The sequence below is a fragment of the Jatropha curcas genome, chromosome 4, assembly GCF_041381405.1.
Source record: "Jatropha curcas cultivar XTBG-Jc1 chromosome 4, XTBG_Jcur_1.0, whole genome shotgun sequence".
In the NCBI taxonomy this organism is placed as follows: Eukaryota; Viridiplantae; Streptophyta; class Magnoliopsida; order Malpighiales; family Euphorbiaceae; genus Jatropha; species Jatropha curcas.
The window spans coordinates 30,610,417-30,630,490 of NC_143154.1; the positions used below are offsets into that span (position 1 = coordinate 30,610,417).

The window sequence follows — 20,074 nt, forward strand, 5'->3', positions numbered from 1 at the left end:
CTAGTGAAACATAAATATCATTTAGGGAATGAAGTTTCTGGTTGAAATTGATAATTAAAAATTTAATGCCACTATTTCAGTCTCACAGAATCAACAATAGATAAAATATCACATACAGGAGTTACATGCGATTATTAAAAATATTTGTTTAATTACTATTTTAGTATTTAGCAAACTATCCCTACAGATTAAAGGTTGTCTTCGAAATGAAGACGAGTCTATAGATCTGGATCATCAGAAATGGAGGACGTTAACACCAATTCGGCAAAACAAAGGCAAGTTTATCTAATCTTAAGATTCTACCATATCTAATATATTAAAAAATGATTATTATATTAAGCTCTTGACTTAGATATGCTGTTGTTCTTGGAGCTAATAAAGGAATTGAACTAGAAATATGTCATCAATTAGCATCAAACGGAGTTTTAGTAATATCAACGACTAGATATGAGAAGAGAGGTTTAGAAGCTACCAGAATACTTCAAGAACATGGATTATCCAATGTGATTTTTCATCAACTTGATGTCATTGATGCAGCTAGTATTGATTCACTGGCAAAGTTTATCAGAACCAAATATGGAAAACTTGATATTCTGGTGAGTAAAAAAAGAACACTTTAATTAGTTGAACAAAAGAATAAGGTGATAGATTTCTCAGTTCAATTTTAATGCAGGTAAACAATGCAGGAGTTGGAGGACTCTTCATAGACCGGAAAGCATTAGAAGCCTTCAAAGTTAAAGGAGGTGCAGTAAGTCCTCAAGCTGTTACCGAAATATATATTTCATCGTACTTTATAGACTTATTTCATTACATTCCATTGCGAGTTTATTAAATGGATGCAGTTTAACAGATGAGAATGCAGAATTGTTAAAAGGCATTGTTCAGCAGACAGACGAGATGACCGAAGAATGCCTGAAAACTAATTATTATGGAACCAAAGATGTAACTGAATCACTTATTCCACTTCTGTAACTCTCTGACTCTGCAAGAATAGTGAATATTCCATCCTTCTATGGATAACTAAAGGTAATAGAGAAAGATTCATGAAAAAGTAACAAAAATGGAATTGAAACCCTAATATCTTGAGTCTTGTACTCCTCCCTTTGCAGTTTATCAACAATGAGAATGCTAAAGTGCAGCCAGAAAATGTTGAGAGCTTAACAGTGGAAAAACTAGATGAGATTGTGCAATGGTTTTTAAAGGATTTCAAGGAGGAAAAGTTGCTGGAAAATGGCTGGCCTCTTACTGTATCTGCCTACAAAGTTTCCAAAGCTGCTAGAAATGCCTATACCAGTCATTGCAAGAAAGTTCCCTGTATTCTGGGTAAATTGCGTGCATCCTGGGTTGGTCAAGAGAGACATGACAGCAAACAGAGGAAACTTGACTCCTGAAGAATGTGCAAGAGTTCCAGTGACATTGGCTTTGCTGCCTTATACTGGTCCTTCAGGCCTCTACTTTGATCAGATGGATGTTTCCAACTTTTGATGGAAGACAATCAACGATCAATTTCATTTGGTGTAAGAACTAAGTTGCAATGTTAATTAAAAGCATGAAGGCAATGGAAATAAGATAAGAACATTAATTCATGTCAAAAAAAAAAAAGCAAGAACAAGAACATTAATTGCATGATTTCCTTCTTAGTATCAGAAGAACAAATGTTTTTACATTAACTAAGGCACTGCTTACAAACAGAAGACATCGACCCAAATTTTACTTCTTTGCAGAACATAATACAGACTTCATCTTCTCTCCATTCTTTTAACACCGATAAAACCATCAACTAATGAATCAGAATAGTCAATAAAAAGGTTCTCTCTTCAGGCTTTAGATCGATTGCTAGCAGCATTTCGTCTTGCACAGCATCCCACAAAGTAAATCATTGACTGGTATTTACAGCAGATGAAAGGGGAAAAAAAAGTTAAAAAACTTTACTATCCAGAAATGAGTGTAAAATGAAGAAATAAGAACAACACAATCATAAACTTGAAAAATATGATCTCATAATGAAAGCCCTTGTGACCTTCACAACAACACACGGCAAATGGAATGTAGACACATGATGAAATGTATTAACTTACCAACACAACAAATAAAATGACATTAAATATTGCAACCACTCTCCACTCAGTTTTCATGTATTCTGCAACTCCAGCCCTAAAAACATGATTGCAAGAGTTTATTAGGAAAAATGTTATTACAGAAATAGGACAGGAAAATATGAAGTGAAAAGACCATCAAAAGTGATACTTACTTGCAGGAATCACAGTTGTAGCATTTTGTAGTCCGAGAATTTTTGTAAAGTTTGCAGTCCTTATTGGAGCTAATTGGGTGGAAGCTCAAATCGTAGTATGAAGCATTAACAGCAGGATAACCACATCTGTCAAGTAATTTAAACACAAAGTAACTTCAGTAGTCAGTAGATATCGTTATCAATTTTATCAATAGTTGTTTTGTAAGATCTGTAAATTCAAATATTCATTGGACTATCGTGTAAATCTCCAGAGCAATGAAACTTAATATGGTGCATTACCATCAACAAGGAGGAACAAGAAAACATGGCATTTCATTTCTACATTATAACAGATCGAAAAACTTAACATGAATGTGATTGAAGGAATGCAGAAAAGGGAATTCAATAAAGGCACTTACTCAGATGGTGGTCGGCAGCAACCGGCTTCAATAGGGGTTAGTTTTGCTGACTTGTACTGTTTAAGAGTCTGCATTTAAAAATAAAAAGCATCAAATTTGATGTTTCAGAAATTTGAAATTGGCAAGTTAGCATATTTGAATCTAGGAGGCAGACCTTATACTTTTTGGATAGATTATTACAGTCGTCAGACTTCACAAGACAACTCTTCAATCGCTTCCAGTTTTTGGTATTATTCAACTAAAAAAGTCCAAAGTTAGTAAAATCACATGTAATTTTTTAGTTTAAACTAATACTACAGTGTGTACCAAAAAGTAGACACTCCATTATAAATACTATATACAGCTGATAAGGTAAAGCCATTTACCTGTTTAAGAAACCATGAGCTAAAATCCTGAAGTTGATACTCCTTGTACCTGACCAGACAACAATATATCAGTAATTGACATCATACCTAGTTTAGCAGAACATCCATGAAGTATACTGTGGAAGTGAAATGCTTTACAGCAAATAAAAAGGATCAGAGGAGGGTGAAAAATACAGGGAGAGGGAGAGGATTAAGGGGACTGGACAAGATATGATATTAGCATATTCTTTGTTCATTTTTATCCTTCTTGCTTGCAGTGGGATTGGGGATAACTAGAACAAAAAGAAAGAGATGAGCACAGGTACTTTGTTTGGAAATTGCAAGTTTTCTTACCTCAAACCAGGGACGTTATGACCAGATCCATTGTTTGTCACAATAAACCTATAACAAAGTCCAACCAGTAGCAAAATATACCCATTATAAATTCCAAATAATAAGAATAATGCACAAATCACAATAAGAGATGCATGCCTCCTCTGTAGGATATACATAAAATGTTACAACCATGAAACTCCATGCTAATTCTTCAACTTCTCTTAGGCGACCTCTAAAAAGCAAATAAGGGAATCGGATAAGAAGCTAGAATCTATTACTCTTGCTAGGGGTGGCAATTCATGTTAGTGGGTTGTATTCATGTCACGTCGAGTTATACCTATAACACAATTAGGGTCAACATGAATATAACACCATCTAAACATGAAACTGATCCACTTAATAAATAAAGAACAGATTTTAAATTTCAAGCAAAAAAAAAAAGCTTAAAAATTAGCAAATTGATCATATGAAAAGATGGGCTTCACATAGAAGTTAGCCCAATTAGTACAAATATTAGTCTTTACTGCAGAGAGTGGATCTGAAAATCAACCTCATTAAAACAAGGAAAGGTTGAACAATAACATGACGATGAACTCCTGAATTAGTTGGGCGAAACTATGCGTGATAAATAAACCAATAGACAAACTAGGAAAAAAGAAACAACAATGCGTTTGCAGAAAAATGGACAAGTTCATGCACAAATTTGAACAAAATAAGGAGTTATCATGGTGAGAAAGTTGATCCATCTTATAACAAGTCTACATCTGTGTTGAAAATATATATATTATATGTCGAGCAAATCAAACTAAAGCAAAACCAAAACACTTACGCCAATACAGTGAAAACAAGTATTGCCACCAAAATTATGCACAGCATAATGAGATACTGCAAATGACCCGTCAAGGCGTATCCTTTGAATACTAGAACAAATAGACTACACTAAATTTAAAATATATATATATATGGATAACTTAAATATGAAAAGTTCCACTAGTAAGGATACAATCCACAGCAGTACGGAGTTGTTCTTCAATGCACCCAAGAAACCAATTATCGATCTGAAAATCAAGGAAAAGACTTTATCTATTAGTGTTTTTATGGAAACGGTAAAAAGTAGAAAGATAAATGGTAAAACTTACATTATAAATATGAAAGCCCCAAGGCCTAGCACAGGGAGGGTGAGAGACCTTCTGCAACTGTCATGATGCGTGCTCATCCATACCCCAAAAATTATTACAGTTATAGCTAAAAGCTACATATTAAGGAATCGAAGTAAGCATTAACCTAAAATGCTACAAGAAAGATAGCAAATTTACCTCTATTATATTGAAATTTAGCTAAGCACCAAAACTTTTGAGCAGATATTCTAGCAAGTGAAAATTTTAAGAATTTAGCTTGAAAATTTTAAAAATTTTGCTGGATTATGCAATGTACCTTGAGTATTTGTCTACAAAACCAATTAGTAAGATGTGTGAAACCTAAAATAATTATTAATGTGAAAGAAAGTATACAACTTCAAAACGAAAAAATGAAGAAAGGATAAAAATTTAAAAAAAATACAACAAAAAAAAAAAAAAAAGAAAGACACAAAACCAAAAGAAACAAACTTCAATTCAGAGTTTTCCAGGAAATGAAGCAGTCATTACTTCCCAGTAACAGAAAAACCCATTAAAGAGAAAATTGACAACACCAAAAGACAACCAAGAAAATTTGAAATGCCAATTAAGAATGTGGTATATAATCTACTAGAAAAGCTTAAAAAATAGGAGCAAAATAAACAAAAGCAAGAAAGAGAGAGAGAGAATCAGAAAGCATACCATGGTGAGTAAGTTGATCCATCTGATCACAAAGTTGCTGGTGCCTATACCCATTTTCCCTTTTCTATTTTAGCTTTCTCTGTGAGGTTTCACTTAAAGGAAGAAAGCAACAGAGAAAGGGAAAAATAACAGAATTTTAAAGATATTTTCCAAGAAACAAAGAAAGACGACAGTAGTTCCTTGTGAGCTAGCTCTTTGAAGTGGCACTTGCACTACAAGCAACGGAAAGGGGAATAGGAGGGCAAGCAGGCCGGCTGTGCGGTTGTGTGGGGATAATGCCAGAAAATTGAGGGTATTTTGGTCCACAAAATACAGCTGCACATGGATCTTGTTTCCCAGTGGTTGTATCACAGGACACGACACGATACCCTTCTAACAGAAACCGCAGCTAATCCTTAAACACAATTCATTTTCTTCTTCTTTTAAGCTGTTGTTGGTCAATGTATAATACTAATCATTGTCATGTGATGTTTTGTTGGTATGTTGATATGTAAGCAAGAAGTTAGCTTCTTTAGGACAACACTGCGTTCGAAAACTTAACCGGAAAATATCAGATGCCCATCTCTGTCTTAATCGACTTTTATTTTATTGTTCCTTCTTTTTAACTGCAGTAATGCATTAAAAGCCATGGAAGCAACAAAAAATACAAGCAAAATGGGAACTTTTAAAGTTCAAAATTTCCAAAACTAAAAGTTTTGCTACAAGCCTATCCGAATCTAGCAAGAGGCAAGAAGCCAAAACAATATAAATATATATTGTTGTTAAAGCATTTTATACAATTAATTTAATATAATTTTAAACCAATTTAACGAGCGAGGAAGACAAATTGAAAATTTTTTTTATGAAAGAAATAACTGCGAATCTCGAAATAAAACTAATTTCACATCAAATAAAATATGAAATTACTGGAGAAAAAAAAAGTTAATTATAATTATGTCTGAATAACATGATTCTGACCCCACATAATTTTTTACTTCTAGTAGTCTTAGATCAGCTTGTTTCCCTTAACAGGAGTTGATGCTCTGATGAGATTGTACTGTTATTAGCCTTTGGTCTTTCCTTTATAATCCTTTGCTTGTTGGAATGAAATCCTATTATTATCACTTGACGAAAAAAAAGGAGTACCTGTTAATTAAAATTGTAATACAAAAACTAGTCTAAAAATATATTCCGCGACCTGCAGAGATTAACCGAACTTATGGCAATGAGTTGGAGCGGGTAAAAATGAAATATCAGAGTTTAGGACTAATATTGGCTAATTTGCCAATCAGAAATAAACAACCTTATCTTGCCCCTTGATATAATGAAAAAAAGCTAATCTCTTTATGTATTTTAATCAATCAATTAGTCAATTACTAACAACTGAAAAGCCTTGATCATTGATAGCAGACTACACAACTGCTATTTAGTCTTTTGCCCTTCACAGATGTTATTGTAGTTCAGAGTACAAAGACCAATAATTATGCTTTGACTGGATATCTTGTATACACACGTGAATGTATAACACAGTGTTTGTCTAGAATTTTCCATAAAACCCTTACTTAAGAATACTGAGTCTTTCACTTAAATAAGTACACTGCTGTCATAGAGAACTGATAAACAAATGAATAATTTAGTCACAATTATCAGCGTACATCCCCCATTACCTATACTAAAAATTAAACAGTGGTAATGTGAGATTTTAGGGTAGAATAAGTTGCAGCTACAGACTCCATATATAACCATTTAACAATCCAGAGCTCTTCATTTGATTAAAGAGTGAGAATAAATTATCCAACATGAGTTGAATGCGTTATTAAATTTGAACACCAATGTAACCTGTCAATTGAACTATAGGAGGGATTACCACCAACAAAGAAGCAAAAAAATCCTAAAAAGATGAAAAAAGGAAATAATGAAAAACACTGAAACAAGATCTTGTTTTGACTATCTAGCAGACTTCAGAGTTAAACCTGGAGTCTCAATGCAGGAAAGGTCTCCCACTGACGGGATAATTAGGAGGGAATTCAAAATTTAAGATTCCGCGAACAATCATTCTACTCTACTAGCACATGATAAAATTGTAGATTTCATTTCTTCTTTACCCAGTGATGCTTCAACTATCACCTGCTCAAAAATAAATAAATAAATAAATAAATAAGAGGAATTATCATCTGTAACTCATTCTTTAATATGTTTTATAATGTAATTAGTTCAGCTTTGAAAAGTCATTTTTTCCTCTTTGTATATGGCCACACCTCAGCCCTTGACTTCATTGGCATTTTCTTGATCAAGTAAGATTTCATTAAGAAAATTTTGTATCAGGTGAAAGTCAAGGGCTTTAAACATAACAGTATAAAAATAGCAGAATCTGTATGGTTTTAAGTTTTAACATTGAAGTCAAACTAAAAACAAGCTCTTATCATGTATTATACCTAAATATTTAAAAGAAAAAACTCATTAAGCCGCAGCAAAAAAAAAAAAAAAAAGATGAACTTATATTCTCTAGAGGGATCATATTTTCAGTTCACAAAATTCATATCCCTGAAGGGAAGCGTAAGAGAGCATAAGCAATCTAGTTATGTTGCTTCGTGCAGCATATACAAGCAACATATATGAAATTTTTACCTCTTGCACTTTGTTTCCAGATCGAGCAAGCAACTTGTACTGGTTCTCAAACATGGACGCCATATAGACCTGCAGCAGAAGATGGATGGATGAGAATTATACTTTGAACTGATAAATGTATTTTTGGTGCACCAACAACTAGCACTTATTTGGTATAGAATGAATTTTATGACATTAATTTGCAAATCCAAATTTTCATATTTGGTATAAATGAAAATTCATTTGGAATTCAATATTTTTAATTCTATGGATTTGATTACACTTGGATCAAATTCTACTAAAACTGACATAATTTACAAATGAACTGTAAACATAAAAAAGCACAAGGTATTAATTAAAGTTAATGACTTCTAATTATAAATTAGTAAAGCTACATAGTTGAAATAAATTCTGTAGTTGATAAAAATATGAAAATTCATTTGCAAATGAACTTTTTTCTATTAAATTCATTTGCAAATCAAATGGATTCTATATAGATTTATTCCAAACACTATGTTAGCTTTGAGAATTATGATCTCTATATAAGTGAAAAAATGCCACTATTCGCATGGTTTGGCATACAAGGCTATACTAAAGATACTAATGCACATAAAACCCAGAGCTCCTTGAGACGAGGGAGGGAGAGATGGAGAAAGAAAGAAAATGAGATTGACTTGAAAGGTTAGCTAAAACTGGGGGGAAAAAGAATATGAACTTTGGGTGGGGGAATAGCCGATAAATGATAAGAAGTACCATCCTTATAGCGTGCATGTATATCATCCATGTTTTTGGTCCATGATCCATCAAATAGGATCCTAGGGTTGTACTCAAGTAAATATTAAAATCACTGACATATGCTTAAAGGGATTAATAGGAAACGTAAATCAGAAAACCCAAAATTCCCAGAGCTTAATGAGTAAACTTCATGCAAAATATGGCTTAATAGTAAATTGGCCTTGAGCTAATAATTCCATTTTACTCTTCATCAATCATTCTTAATTAAGGAAAGCATTTACCTGAAATGTTGGAGCTAGACCAGGACTTAAGAAGAAACGGCCTTTAGATACAGACTGGATTCCTTCAATTTGTTGCAGTTCTTTGATAAGTGATTCTACATCAGCCCACTATCAGAATTCCAAATCAAAGGGTCAGGAACAGCTGCCACAATACTAACTAAAGAAACAGGGAACGGAATCAAACAACAAACTAATTACAGATGCTTCAACATAAAAAAGCAGACTGGGAAGTCACCAATATGCAACAGTAACAAGCACATCACAACATGGTATTACATCACTAGCTAACAGAACCACAACGCAGGGTATCACTTCCACATTAATATATGGGTACCATATACTTTTTCAATAAGAATGGGATGCACAAAATCACATTCAAATTCTGCTAAGCTCAATACATAAATTCACCCTTGTACTTTTCATGAAGAACTTTGTGATACCCTCAACTTTTATTTTGATCAATTAACACTTCAACATAAAATTACACATATTAAATACTTTAATTTGACTCATTGAACACTTCAACTTGTAAAGTTATATCACTTTAGATAGTTGAAAATTGTGATAATTATTATTCTAAAAGTTTTACTAACCATATATGAAATCAATATTTCGCATATAAAAGTAAAAAATAGGAATTTTATTGCTAGCCTGATAAGATGTGAGATTAATATAAAGGTGAAGTTGAGGGTGTTACAAGATCAATTTTATAGTTCAGGGGGTCAAAAGCTTTTTTTTTTTTTTTTTTTGGTCAAAATTCAGGGGTTTAAGCCAATTCAGCCGTAAACATCACTGATAGAATTGGAGAAGAGAGAACAAAATGTATTCAAGGTTATGAATAAAATCTATTCCGTAAATCATTCCAAGCTTTAAACATCCATGGTTGGAAACCCCTTCTTTGTGGCTGCTTTTAATCCAAAGTTCATATTTGAAGGACTATAAGTTAAATACTCTAGAACCTTTATTTATTCTCAATGTATCCACAATGATAAAACCTTTATCTTCATCTCAGAAAAGGCAAAAGCCTTATACTTCGAAGAAATGAAATAGAAAAGAGGACTAAAGTTTCTACTCATAGAGTGGGAAGGAAAACCTCAGAATCCGCCTCCGCTGCTTGTAATCTCCCATCCAAGGGATCACGATCACCAACCACAAACTCCAAGGCCTCAATCAGCGGATCAGGCTGTCATGTGAAGAAACAAGTAATACATTTAAAACATCAGTCAAATGAATGCTAAGGTTAGAATAGAAACCAGATTATGCATAAACTACTCAAAGAATAGTTACCGTAATCTCCTTTAATGATAAGAAAATACGCTCAAGTGAAAAATCCAATCGGTGGACTTTTGCCTCCACAATCTGAGACCAGAAAGACAATGTTAATTTGGAACATAACAAAGGAATAGGAAACCGAAGAAGGAAAAACAACACACAAAGTGTTTAATCATTTTCAGTACAGGTAAAGGATTGATATGAGATAGCGAATGGAAAGAAGAAATTGGAAAAAGGATCTGGAGCTTTCAAAAGCCAAGACTTATCCAACTTATTGTTCCATGTCTATGGCAGCATTAAAGTTTAAATTAAACAAACATCAATTTCTGAAATCTAATCCAAAATAAATTGATATACCTGACCAACTTTGAAATATGATGCAGGATCCAAGGTTGCATCCCATGACACCTCAGTCTGGTGAATTAACGCAGGCACACCTTCAACCTACATGAGCTTGTTTAAGTTAAGATTCTACGGAAAAAAAAAACACACTAATTGTGGGCTATTCTTAGTTATCACTCCAATTTAGGAAGTTGTATTCAGAAAATGAGATTGAGCATGGTGCTTAAATGTTACACTGGTAAACACTGATCTCCATAAAAAATTACTTAAATATCTTTGTTGTGCAAACAATTCATTAGCATCTCAAAACATGAGCTATAGTAACCTTTAACATCTTAATAGATATAAGAAAAAGATTTTACCTCAACAAAAATTCCAAAGTAGGTTATTTTCTTGATGCAGCACTTCACAACATCTCCAATTTGAAGTTTAGCCTGCAATAACAAATAGCATAAGTGCCAGAAGACCAGCAAGTTACTTGATAATCAATGAACAAGAAGTTTTTGGGCAATAGAAATTGAAGATAGTTAAGGAGTATCATGATTTCATTCAACATCAAGTCCAACAAGCAAATTCAGTTATATTTTAATACGGATTGTTATGGATCTCAAAATTCATTTCGAATGAGCGTATTGTACTGAAAATTCTAGACAGTGGCACTTTGAATACCAAACGACCTCACTCCAAATATAGTAGTTAGTGTAAAAAAGGCTAAATGTTTGTAAGAATGTAAAGTTTGCACTTTAAAGTACAATGACCATAAAAAAATATTGCAATTAGAAATGCTCCTTACCATGAGATTTCTCTTTTTCTCAATTGACTCTTCCTTTTCTTTTGGCCTCAAAGAAACTATAAGTTTCCTCAAATTCCGGTCAGCTGCTACCACGTTCACCTTAATTTTCTGCAAATAAAAGTCATCAGGATCCAAAGGAGAAGTATTTAAGGTTCAAAAGTCAAGACAATTTCTCCAAACCTGACCAACAAATGAGGACAAGAATCTGAGTTTATCTTGGTCATAAATCTTAAGAAGATCTTCCAACTTCATATCTGGTGTAATTTCTCCTCTAATGCTTCGATCACTTTCTGGATCAGCTCTCGAATCAGGAGAGAAGTTCTTGTCTACATTATCATAACTTCCAATAATTCCTAAATTTTGCTTATACATTGATGGGTCCAACCCTTTCTGTTTCAACCATGACTCAAATGCTAAGAACTTCCATTTGGCAGACAGATTTCGGTATGGCAAAAATCCTATCAATAAGCCGAAAGATACCTGTAAAATAAAGACACCAAAGCTTTAAAAACTGAAAGAACTAGTGGCATGTAAAATAGGAGAAAGATATCAAAGCTTATTTCACCATTGCTTTGAACTGTACTTACAACAAAACCCTTTGTGCTGGCGCTGACTAACTCCACATCCCCTCTATATCCCGTCCTAAGCAACTCCTCTGCCCTGGACCAATCAGCATCCTACAAGTTCATGAAACCCCCAGATAATCAGAATATTTCATATTAAACGATCTATGAGGTTTGATGATATAATATAATCCGACCTCAGATGGTGATGTAGTAGGGAGATTATTAAGCTCATCGACTTTTCCAGAACTCTCATCATTCAAAATAGCTGTCTTTTCGATATCAGAGCTTGATGTTTTTTTAACAGATTGGTCTAATCTATAACAAAGCAGCATGTTAAAAAAACGATATAAATATTTTGACAGGCAAACAGGAGATCAAATTTCAAGTAATTTTACCTCTTTGGCTTCCCTTGCAGCATAGCTTCTACTGAGGACTTCACAGCAGAATCAACAATATTTCTGTCAGAACCGTACCCAATATTGCTCACCTCAATTGGCTGTATTCCTTAAAAATCCAGCAAAAAATCATATTCTACAATTTCAGCTAAAAGGCATTTATATAGCTTCAGAGGCAAAAGGCAGGTTGTCGTAACACAGATATTAATTCAAATTTTGAATCTTCCTAGCAATTAAAATTTAAAATGATAAATTATGAAAATAAGCCTCCACATAGTCAAAGACACACAAGTGCTTAAACCAATATAGTTCATTACCTAATCTGGGTTTAGCTTCTGGCCCTGGCTCCATCACAACTGATGCACCTCCAGTCTCCGAAGATACTTCAACATTATCCTTCGTAGTTTCAGGCTTCTTTAATAAAGTAAAACCACTATAGTTATTCTCATCTTCTTCTGTCCCTGTTCTCAATTCAGTTACTTTATTGTAACCTTTGGACTCTGCATTATCCGAAGACTCTTGCTTTTCTTCAACACTCAGTATTTCTGGCCTTCTCAACAGAGTCATATCACTAAACTTCTCCTTAGCTGGATCATTCCTCATTTTCAACGTCAAATTTGGTTTAATCCTCACTTTAGACCTTGAAGAGGGCTTGTCTTCCACATCATCCTCAACAAACATAGATGGCTTTCTCAATATAACATTAGGAACACTGCTTTTAGTATTGTCCATAGCTTTTCCAACTGGTTGCCTTGGCTTCTTTATCTCTGCTCCTACTGGCCTATCATCAGCTTGAAACTTAAACCCTTCTTTAGGAACAGGTCGTGCCAAAGTCAAGCCATCCAATGAATCTGACGATTTCTTATCCTTTGAGACATCAAATGGAAGCTCTTGTATTTCTACAATTTTACCCTTATTTTTATAAAATGATTTCTCGACTTCAAGGTACGAAACATCCGGGTTTGCTTTTCTAGCCATTATCTATCAACCAAAATATATCCATGTCAGAAACATAAAACCATTATCTCATAAACGGTTGAACTTTGTAGTATTTAAGTTAAAAATTTCGATTCTGTTGGATACCCAATACATCATTAAAAGGAGAAACACTATTGTGTGTGTGTGTAGAGATATATATATATATATATATATATATATAGAGAGAGAGAGAGAGAGAGAGAGAGAGAGAGAGAGAGGAACCTTAGCAAGGGTAAGTTTGGGGTCTTCGCCAAGCATTCGGCCAAACTTGAGCTCCATTTGGTCCCACTGGTTAAGGTTGGGCTCTTCTTCTTTTGCCGCCAAAACAACAAATTTACCCTTTCTAGGGCAACATATTTCCCTTCTTGTACCTCTAATTCTTCTTCCTTCAACCGAAACCACAGAAAAGAGCGATTTGTTAATATACAAGGAAGAGCTAGCTGTGGCGTTGGTGGCAGTGGCGGTGGCTAGTGTAAGGCCATCCATTTTTGGCAATTGAAGAGTAATTTCATCAGATAACGTTAAATAGCATTGGAATTTTATTCAAATTCTTGATTTTGCGAACTGTATATAGTTTTAAGGTTGGGTGTAGAAGGGCTAGAGCAGGCAGTGCTGCAGAGGAAGATAGAGGAAGGAAATACAATGGGTCTACGAAGGGAGCTTTATCTGTCTGATTACTGATAATGCTTACATGTCATTTAATTGTAACTATACTTTAATTTGATATCCTCTCAAAATGTGCCACGTCGACAATGGGATTTTCTCACACGGATTCCAAATATCTTTTTTTTTTTTTCACTTTTGGCCACCACATGTTTTACCAGAAAGAGAGAAAATTCTGAAATGTGTTGAGCTCAATAACAAAAAAAAAAAAAAAAACTTTACTTTTGATTTTCTTGCCTAGAAATGATAAATAATATTTTTAGGTGATGTCATAATTCAAAATCTAAACCCATCTAAAGTGAAAAAAATCTTAAGAAGAAATTGAACTTCATATTTTGAACCTAAAGTTGCAACTTATATGAACAAGAAATATCATGTTTTAACAGTTTTAATCAGTAAATTCAAAATGAATAGTTGGAATTTCATTAGAAATTATTTTGCAATTTTCAAATATAGATGTAAGAAATTTCTCAAGTATGTGCAAACATATTGGAAATTAGCTTATGCTTTCCACAATTTATACATTATGATAAATTTTAGAAAGGAACCTGAGCCATTGATATGAAATTACATTCAAACAATAGAAGATAAGTACAAATGAACTAAACTTCTCATCAATTCAACAAATACAAATCATAACATCAAAATCAAACAATATCTTCTCAAATACAAGGTGCAAGTCAATATTTTGATTGGATCAACATAAGTACCATATGGAAATCTGTCCCTGATTGTGAAAATTAATATAAACTCAACTCCTTATTCTTGCCCCTGTCATATAATAATAATCAAAATAAATAAAATAAAATAAAAACATCCCCATCAGTTTTGCAACTGTAAACAACTTCCAAGCAGCCTCCTCAAACAAAAATGTTTATGGTTCAGATGGATCATAGCTAGCCAAAAATGGAAAACGAAAATCTACCCATATTTAGCTTTAGCCTAATTGAGGACAAATATATGATGCAGGACATTTTAATGGCTTAAGACTGCTCTTGTGCATGGGCTGCTTCAGGTTCATCTTCTGTTTCAGTTTCTGGTGCTGCTTTGGTTTCTTCTGGTACTGCTTTGGTTTCTTCTGATGCATCGATTTGGTGTTGCGAATTGCTCTTTCGAATATGATTATAGCTTCCTTTTTCCTTAAACAACTGAGCAAAGTGGGGCTTGCAGTAAAGAACACCATCTAGAGCAGCATAAGATGAAGGTGAGATATAGCAACCTCCATGAGAGCACCTGAAGCATGACTTGTGATAGCTTTCTCCCTCCACGCTCACCTGTGTTACAAAAAGAAAAAATATATATATGAGGGCTTTTATAAAATTAATTTCCGGTATATTTTAATTTACTATATTATTAGGCAAATAAGAAATTAAAAGGCAAAAAAATAGAGAACCTTTTCTAAAGGGTATGCAGTTTTGTTACAACGAGCACATTTGTCTTGTGTGCCACTGAACATGGAGGAAAATTTGCTAGGAGTCCTTGTCTGCAGAGAAGAGGAATATTAGTTTCAATTGCAAGGAAAAATTTGGACATTTTCAAATGAATAATAATTAGGCATTTCAAAACACGTACCAATGCATTTTTCTTTTCTCCAGCTAATATGACCATAATCAGAAGGAACAAACCATTAGAACAAAAAGGAAAAGAAGAAAAAAATGAAGGAAAGGAAAATTAAGGCTCTTACATGATGGGAATTTCTTGGCATAACTTCCAGTCTCCCTAAAGAGTTGCTCAAAGTGAGGTTTGCAGTACAAGACTCCTTCCATTGAGGAATAGCTGCCCATCTGTAAACACGATTGTAAACAACAAAATTTCAGAATCCATTGAGACCATTTCATTATAATTTGCTTCAAGGCTAAAAACCCTGTGGTCAAGTGTTTGCCTTGAAATGCAGAAGGTTTCTCTGAGAGAATTTTCAATGTCACAGAAACAGTGGAATAGAAAAATAAGAAAAAGAAGGCTATAAATGATTAGAGCTAATATGGATATATTACCACAAGAAGTCCATTACAGTGGCTGCACTTGAAGCACGTCTTATGATAATTAATTCCATCAGCTGTTACCATTTCGATGAAATGAACAGTCTTATCACAAGCCTTGCATTTCTCTAATGTTCCACTGAACCCCATTATTAACTATTTGTATTTTATTTAATTTGAATATAATATGAGCTAGAAAAAGCTTCTAAATGGGAATTGTTTTCCAACAACAAAAATAGAAGAACAATAGGGAGTTCAGGTCTCTATCTCAGAAAACTTGAGATAGAATGAACCCTCAAATTTTGGTTTTTTTTCCTGTTTTATTTTTTATTTTTTATTTTCTATGGTCTCTTGCAGATTAAAGATCAGATTATATAGTAGAATGGATTAGAATAATTCACCATATTTGAGACAGGAGATCAAAATTAATATTCTAAGAATAGAGGGTCTATATCCGCTGCAAAGACGGATCAAATTCCTGACCAAGGATATAGTCCTTAAAAAAGGGATAAATCACAACTAATTTTTCTTTAATTTTATGGTGTTTAAAATATAACCAAACTTACCACAGTGCCCTTCCTGCCAAGCCAATCTGTCCTGCCAGCTCGATGTGCGCAGTAAATTGAATCTGCAGAAAAGTGCATGTTAACAAAATAAAATTCTGGAACATTCAAGTTGAAACCCCTTATTGATAGTTTATTTGTTACAAGAACTTTCACCTTCCCATTTTTCAATCAACAAGCTCAATGCAGTTCTGTAGCTTTCTTCCCGCAAGCCTCTAGCTTCAAGACAACATCTTTTTGGTTGCCTGGTGAAGTTAGGAAAGGTCAAATTCAAAACTCAGGAAAGGAGAAATAAAAGATCAAGAACACTTAACCATTCCCCATCAAAAAAGAGAAATCTCAAAGTTACAGTTTAAAAAGCTCCAAGTCGTTGAGGCATTTCATCACACAGTTCGAAAGCACAAAAAACTTTTAATATAATTACGTGTAAAGCATGAAAATTCGCCAGAAAAAAGATTGTAACTAGTAGTGCTCATTACTTCGATAAACCATTAGAAACAAGAAATTGAGTTAACAGAATGAGTAACCATCCAGCATCAGTCCCTCATCTGTCTATGGAGAGGCGATGAAGACGGAACCAATAAATAAAACGTTGCCGTGTTCTACTTCTAGACGACAGAAAATTTTGGGTGATGTCATTTCCGATGTAAGTAATTTTTGTCCGCGCGAAATACAATTTTACTTCAACGCAACGGTTAACACAAGCGACAACATAACCAAACAAAACACCCTTTAAACTATCAAAGAAAGCAAACGACATCTTTATTTAATTTTTAGGTTCGGTCGTTCGGTCTCTCTGCACGCGATTTTACTTCCAAAATTAAACGATGACTCGTTGACCAATTGTACATTTACTATGGTGACATCACATGCTATCATTCCACAAAAACCTACCTTGGTTCCATCTCCCATCGGCGGTTTTTTTCTTCTTTGCAAAAGCTTTCTCATCCAAGCTCCATAAACAACCGCAGTCAGCTGCGGCCGCCGCTAGATCGGCCGGTCAACCATGAAGGTTTACGATATCAAAGGAAACACCCTTTCTCTCGCTCTCTTCTCCGATGTCACCAATTCCAAGTAACTCTCGCTGTATACTTTCTTTTGCTTTTTATTGTTTTTATTTTCAAATATGGATACTTTGTACAATTCTCTGGTTATTGTAGTCATTTTAGCAATGTGAATGTCTAACGGAGAATTCTTGATTTTTTATTGAAATTTTTGCTAGTTAAGACGAATTGTTGGGCTTTATTACGGTTTAGCATTAAGAGTTCCAGTGAGGCTGCTCTGAGATGGGCATAATATAAAGGTTGCTAGTTACTTGCCTGACAGAAAAAAGTTTATGTTTTTGCTGCTATAAGTTCAATAGAAAGGCAAGGCAGTTTAATATTATTGCATAGCTGGTAACAGGCTTTAGAAACTGGACATCGAGTGCGATGGGAATGCTATGTTTTTCAAGAAATTTGAAAATTTTGAATATGGAATTTGTATTTGGTGCTCTTCTTCTCTAAAATTATTGGAGATATGCAAAAAAAAAAGAAAAAAAAAAAGAAAAAAAAAAGAAAAAAAATGACAAGTAACTGCTTGAACTCAGTTTAGTGTAGCCATTTGTTTCATGTTCTAAAAATTTGAGTTTAATACTCAATTTTTTAACTGATATTTGGTCTTAACATTATAATTGATTGTAATGGAGTCATATCATTTAGTACCAATATAACATTGATGGTCAGTTGACTCTTCAAACTCAAGCCTTTCATTGATGTTAAGAACTGAATCTGTAAACTGAAGATAAACATGGAAACACTTAATTTTACCTTCACTTATTCCATAATTTACAGATTCCAACGTTCATCCTTTCACTGCTTGCTAGTAATTGCAAGTTATCTTTGTATGGTTGTATCCTCTGTAGTTTTTGGTACACATATCTCTTGAAAGAAAACCTGATATTTCTTTTAGTATGTCAATATATATGTGTCCATGGAAGAGTTTTCATGGACTATAGTTATGTCTTTTCCGTTTCCTGCATTATGTGTGTACTTTGTTTTACCTAATGTTTGGAGAGAGTATCCAGTGCATTTCACTAATTATCTTTCAAAAGCTGCAACTTGCTATAAATGTGAATCTTAAGGAGAGAATTGAGGGAACAAAAACAAACTCTTTTTTTTTTTTTTTTGCTCTTTAGCTTAGCTCCTAAAATACTTTGCCTTTATGCAGGGAACTTCTAGATTCTATGCAAGCTGGAACCCTGGAACCAGAAGTTGCACTACTCAATGCCTCACTTGTATGGTTTCTTACATACAGACTCTAATAAACCTCATTTCTTGTTCCCTTTCAGCATTCCGTCATCCTTGTATACTGTGTTAATGTTATTCTAATGCAATTCTGATAATTACTGTGATAGATTCCAGATGTGTTCCCTGTTCTAGCCGCTGCACATAAGACACTTATTGCCAAGTCTCGGGATTCATTGACGACACGGACTCTTCATTCTGAGCTTGTTTATAATTACTCAGGATCTAAACATGTAACTACCTTTCAATATCTTATACATCTTTTTTTTATCATTTATTTTCGTGTGTTGTTTAAATCAATACTTTGAACTTTTCTAGATAACAGAGTCCTTGAAAAGATGTGGAATCTCTGAAAGCTCTACATACATCTTAGCAGCTCGTTTCAATTCTTCTTTAGATGAGGTGAGGTGTTTTTATAAACATAGCACAACAGTTTAAGTATTGAATTAGTAATTCAAAGGTTTTGGCCTTTCTGGTTACATTGATTGTGTTACTCGTAGATGAAAGTTGTAGAGAAACTAATCAATGGAAAAGAAATTGATTTGGAGGAGTTGGAAGGGAGGGCAAACCAAGCTCAAATACAAAAGGTTAGTTGTGTGCTATAGTCTTAATTAATACTGTACCAGTTATGTACTTCTATGTCCTGATATTGCTTATTGCTGGTGATGATCAATATTTTTAAAATTTTTCAGCACTACAAAATTTCTGCCGTGGAAGCAGGGATATCCTCTCTTGCAGATGCCATTACCTGCCGCATAGCTGTCCGTGATGCATTGTGAGAAGGAACAATTGTGAGAAGGAACAAATGTATGTGGTTGTACTTATTTTATTGATATGATGATACTGTTGTAACATAGTTTAGGACAGGTAAGATCATTATTTATGCTTGAACAATTCTTGTCAAGAATCATAATTTGAGTTCCTGATTTAGAAACTAAAAGTTTATGTTCTTGATAACATGTGATGCATCCAATTCATATGTAGAGCGTTGCATAGGCAGAAAAATATCTTTTGGTGATTTGGATCTTTTCTTTCTCAGAGTTAGCTAATATATAGCTACAGTCATAGAAACCTTACGAGAATTACTGGAGTTCAGTATATCTTATCAGAAAAATAACTACTATTATGAAACTACCTGAAGCTCATGGAAAAATTGCCTGCCTTCTAAGAATTAGTTATTGGCAACAAGAAGTTGCTAAGACTTGAAATTGCTGCATCCCTTATCAGGTTCAAATTGGGCTGCCATGTGTGTTTGAATTGGTTATCTAATATTGGCATAGATTCTCTGTTGGGTTTTCAATAATTTTTTGTATATTTGATTTTTAATGTGTTTTCAAGCGACTGGTTAAGATTAAGTATTAGCTTTACCTTTCATTTCTTTTGATTTTTTTTAGTCTATCTCTGTTCTTTGAAACTTACTGGCCCGATATCAAAGCTACAGTTTTTAGTAGAGGCAACGGTTTGGACTTTGGAAACACGATGATCTTTCA

The 20,074-nt window shown here is 33.8% G+C and overlaps 4 protein-coding genes and 1 pseudogene across 8 annotated transcripts; 2 read left to right on the plus strand and 3 right to left on the minus strand.

Moving 5' to 3' along the window:
- The first annotated feature begins 347 nt into the window (after window positions 1-347).
- LOC105646055 (short-chain dehydrogenase/reductase 1-like) lies at window positions 348-1,596 on the plus strand (annotated as a pseudogene). The gene is made up of 4 exons (XR_016320452.1): window positions 348-596; window positions 674-747; window positions 843-1,026; window positions 1,110-1,596. The product of XR_016320452.1 is annotated as a short-chain dehydrogenase/reductase 1-like (transcript).
- Window positions 1,597-1,599: 3 nt separating this feature from the next.
- TET10 (tetraspanin10) lies at window positions 1,600-5,817 on the minus strand. 2 transcript variants are annotated; one of them, XM_020683876.3, is made up of 11 exons: window positions 5,147-5,817; window positions 4,469-4,695; window positions 4,333-4,387; window positions 4,159-4,214; window positions 3,348-3,395; window positions 3,015-3,063; window positions 2,804-2,887; window positions 2,650-2,717; window positions 2,252-2,377; window positions 2,079-2,154; window positions 1,600-1,883 (listed from the first exon to the last, which is right to left on the minus strand). In XM_020683876.3, exons 2-11 carry the CDS (start codon window positions 4,543-4,545, stop codon window positions 1,818-1,820), a joined length of 705 nt encoding a protein of 234 aa, XP_020539535.1. In that variant the 5' UTR covers window positions 4,546-4,695; window positions 5,147-5,817; the 3' UTR covers window positions 1,600-1,817. The 2 variants fall into 2 exon arrangements, with proteins under 2 accessions (XP_020539535.1, XP_012086951.1); XM_012231561.4 differs by having other exon boundaries at window positions 4,469-4,581; window positions 5,147-5,815.
- A 1,047-nt stretch (window positions 5,818-6,864) lies between these two features.
- LOC105645844 (Nucleic acid-binding, OB-fold-like protein) lies at window positions 6,865-13,762 on the minus strand. 2 transcript variants are annotated; one of them, XR_002285742.3, is made up of 15 exons: window positions 13,317-13,762; window positions 12,434-13,097; window positions 12,117-12,225; window positions 11,916-12,036; window positions 11,743-11,832; window positions 11,336-11,635; window positions 11,156-11,263; window positions 10,725-10,796; window positions 10,378-10,464; window positions 10,036-10,107; window positions 9,842-9,931; window positions 8,749-8,856; window positions 7,754-7,822; window positions 7,099-7,252; window positions 6,865-6,976 (listed from the first exon to the last, which is right to left on the minus strand). XR_002285742.3 is itself a non-coding variant. In XM_012231560.4 (14 exons), exons 1-14 carry the CDS (start codon window positions 13,578-13,580, stop codon window positions 7,178-7,180), a joined length of 2,229 nt encoding a protein of 742 aa, XP_012086950.1. In that variant the 5' UTR covers window positions 13,581-13,762; the 3' UTR covers window positions 6,865-7,177. The 2 variants fall into 2 exon arrangements, 1 of the variants encoding a protein (XP_012086950.1); XM_012231560.4 differs by having other exon boundaries at window positions 6,865-7,252.
- Window positions 13,763-14,355: 593 nt separating this feature from the next.
- On the minus strand, window positions 14,356-16,822 carry LOC105645843 (LIM domain-containing protein WLIM2b). 2 transcript variants are annotated; one of them, XM_020684074.3, is made up of 7 exons: window positions 16,649-16,822; window positions 16,456-16,544; window positions 16,303-16,364; window positions 15,442-15,541; window positions 15,330-15,352; window positions 15,151-15,240; window positions 14,356-15,031 (listed from the first exon to the last, which is right to left on the minus strand). In XM_020684074.3, exons 1-7 carry the CDS (start codon window positions 16,681-16,683, stop codon window positions 14,741-14,743), a joined length of 690 nt encoding a protein of 229 aa, XP_020539733.1. In that variant the 5' UTR covers window positions 16,684-16,822; the 3' UTR covers window positions 14,356-14,740. The 2 variants fall into 2 exon arrangements, with proteins under 2 accessions (XP_020539733.1, XP_012086948.1); XM_012231558.3 differs by lacking the exons at window positions 16,303-16,364; window positions 16,456-16,544; window positions 16,649-16,822 and adding an exon at window positions 15,752-16,086.
- A 356-nt stretch (window positions 16,823-17,178) lies between these two features.
- Window positions 17,179-19,541, plus strand: LOC105645842 (EKC/KEOPS complex subunit tprkb-like protein). Its single transcript, XM_012231557.3, has 6 exons — window positions 17,179-17,373; window positions 18,508-18,574; window positions 18,695-18,817; window positions 18,903-18,986; window positions 19,085-19,171; window positions 19,277-19,541. Exons 1-6 carry the CDS (start codon window positions 17,306-17,308, stop codon window positions 19,361-19,363), a joined length of 516 nt encoding a protein of 171 aa, XP_012086947.1. The 5' UTR covers window positions 17,179-17,305; the 3' UTR covers window positions 19,364-19,541.
- Window positions 19,542-20,074: the final 533 nt, after the last annotated feature.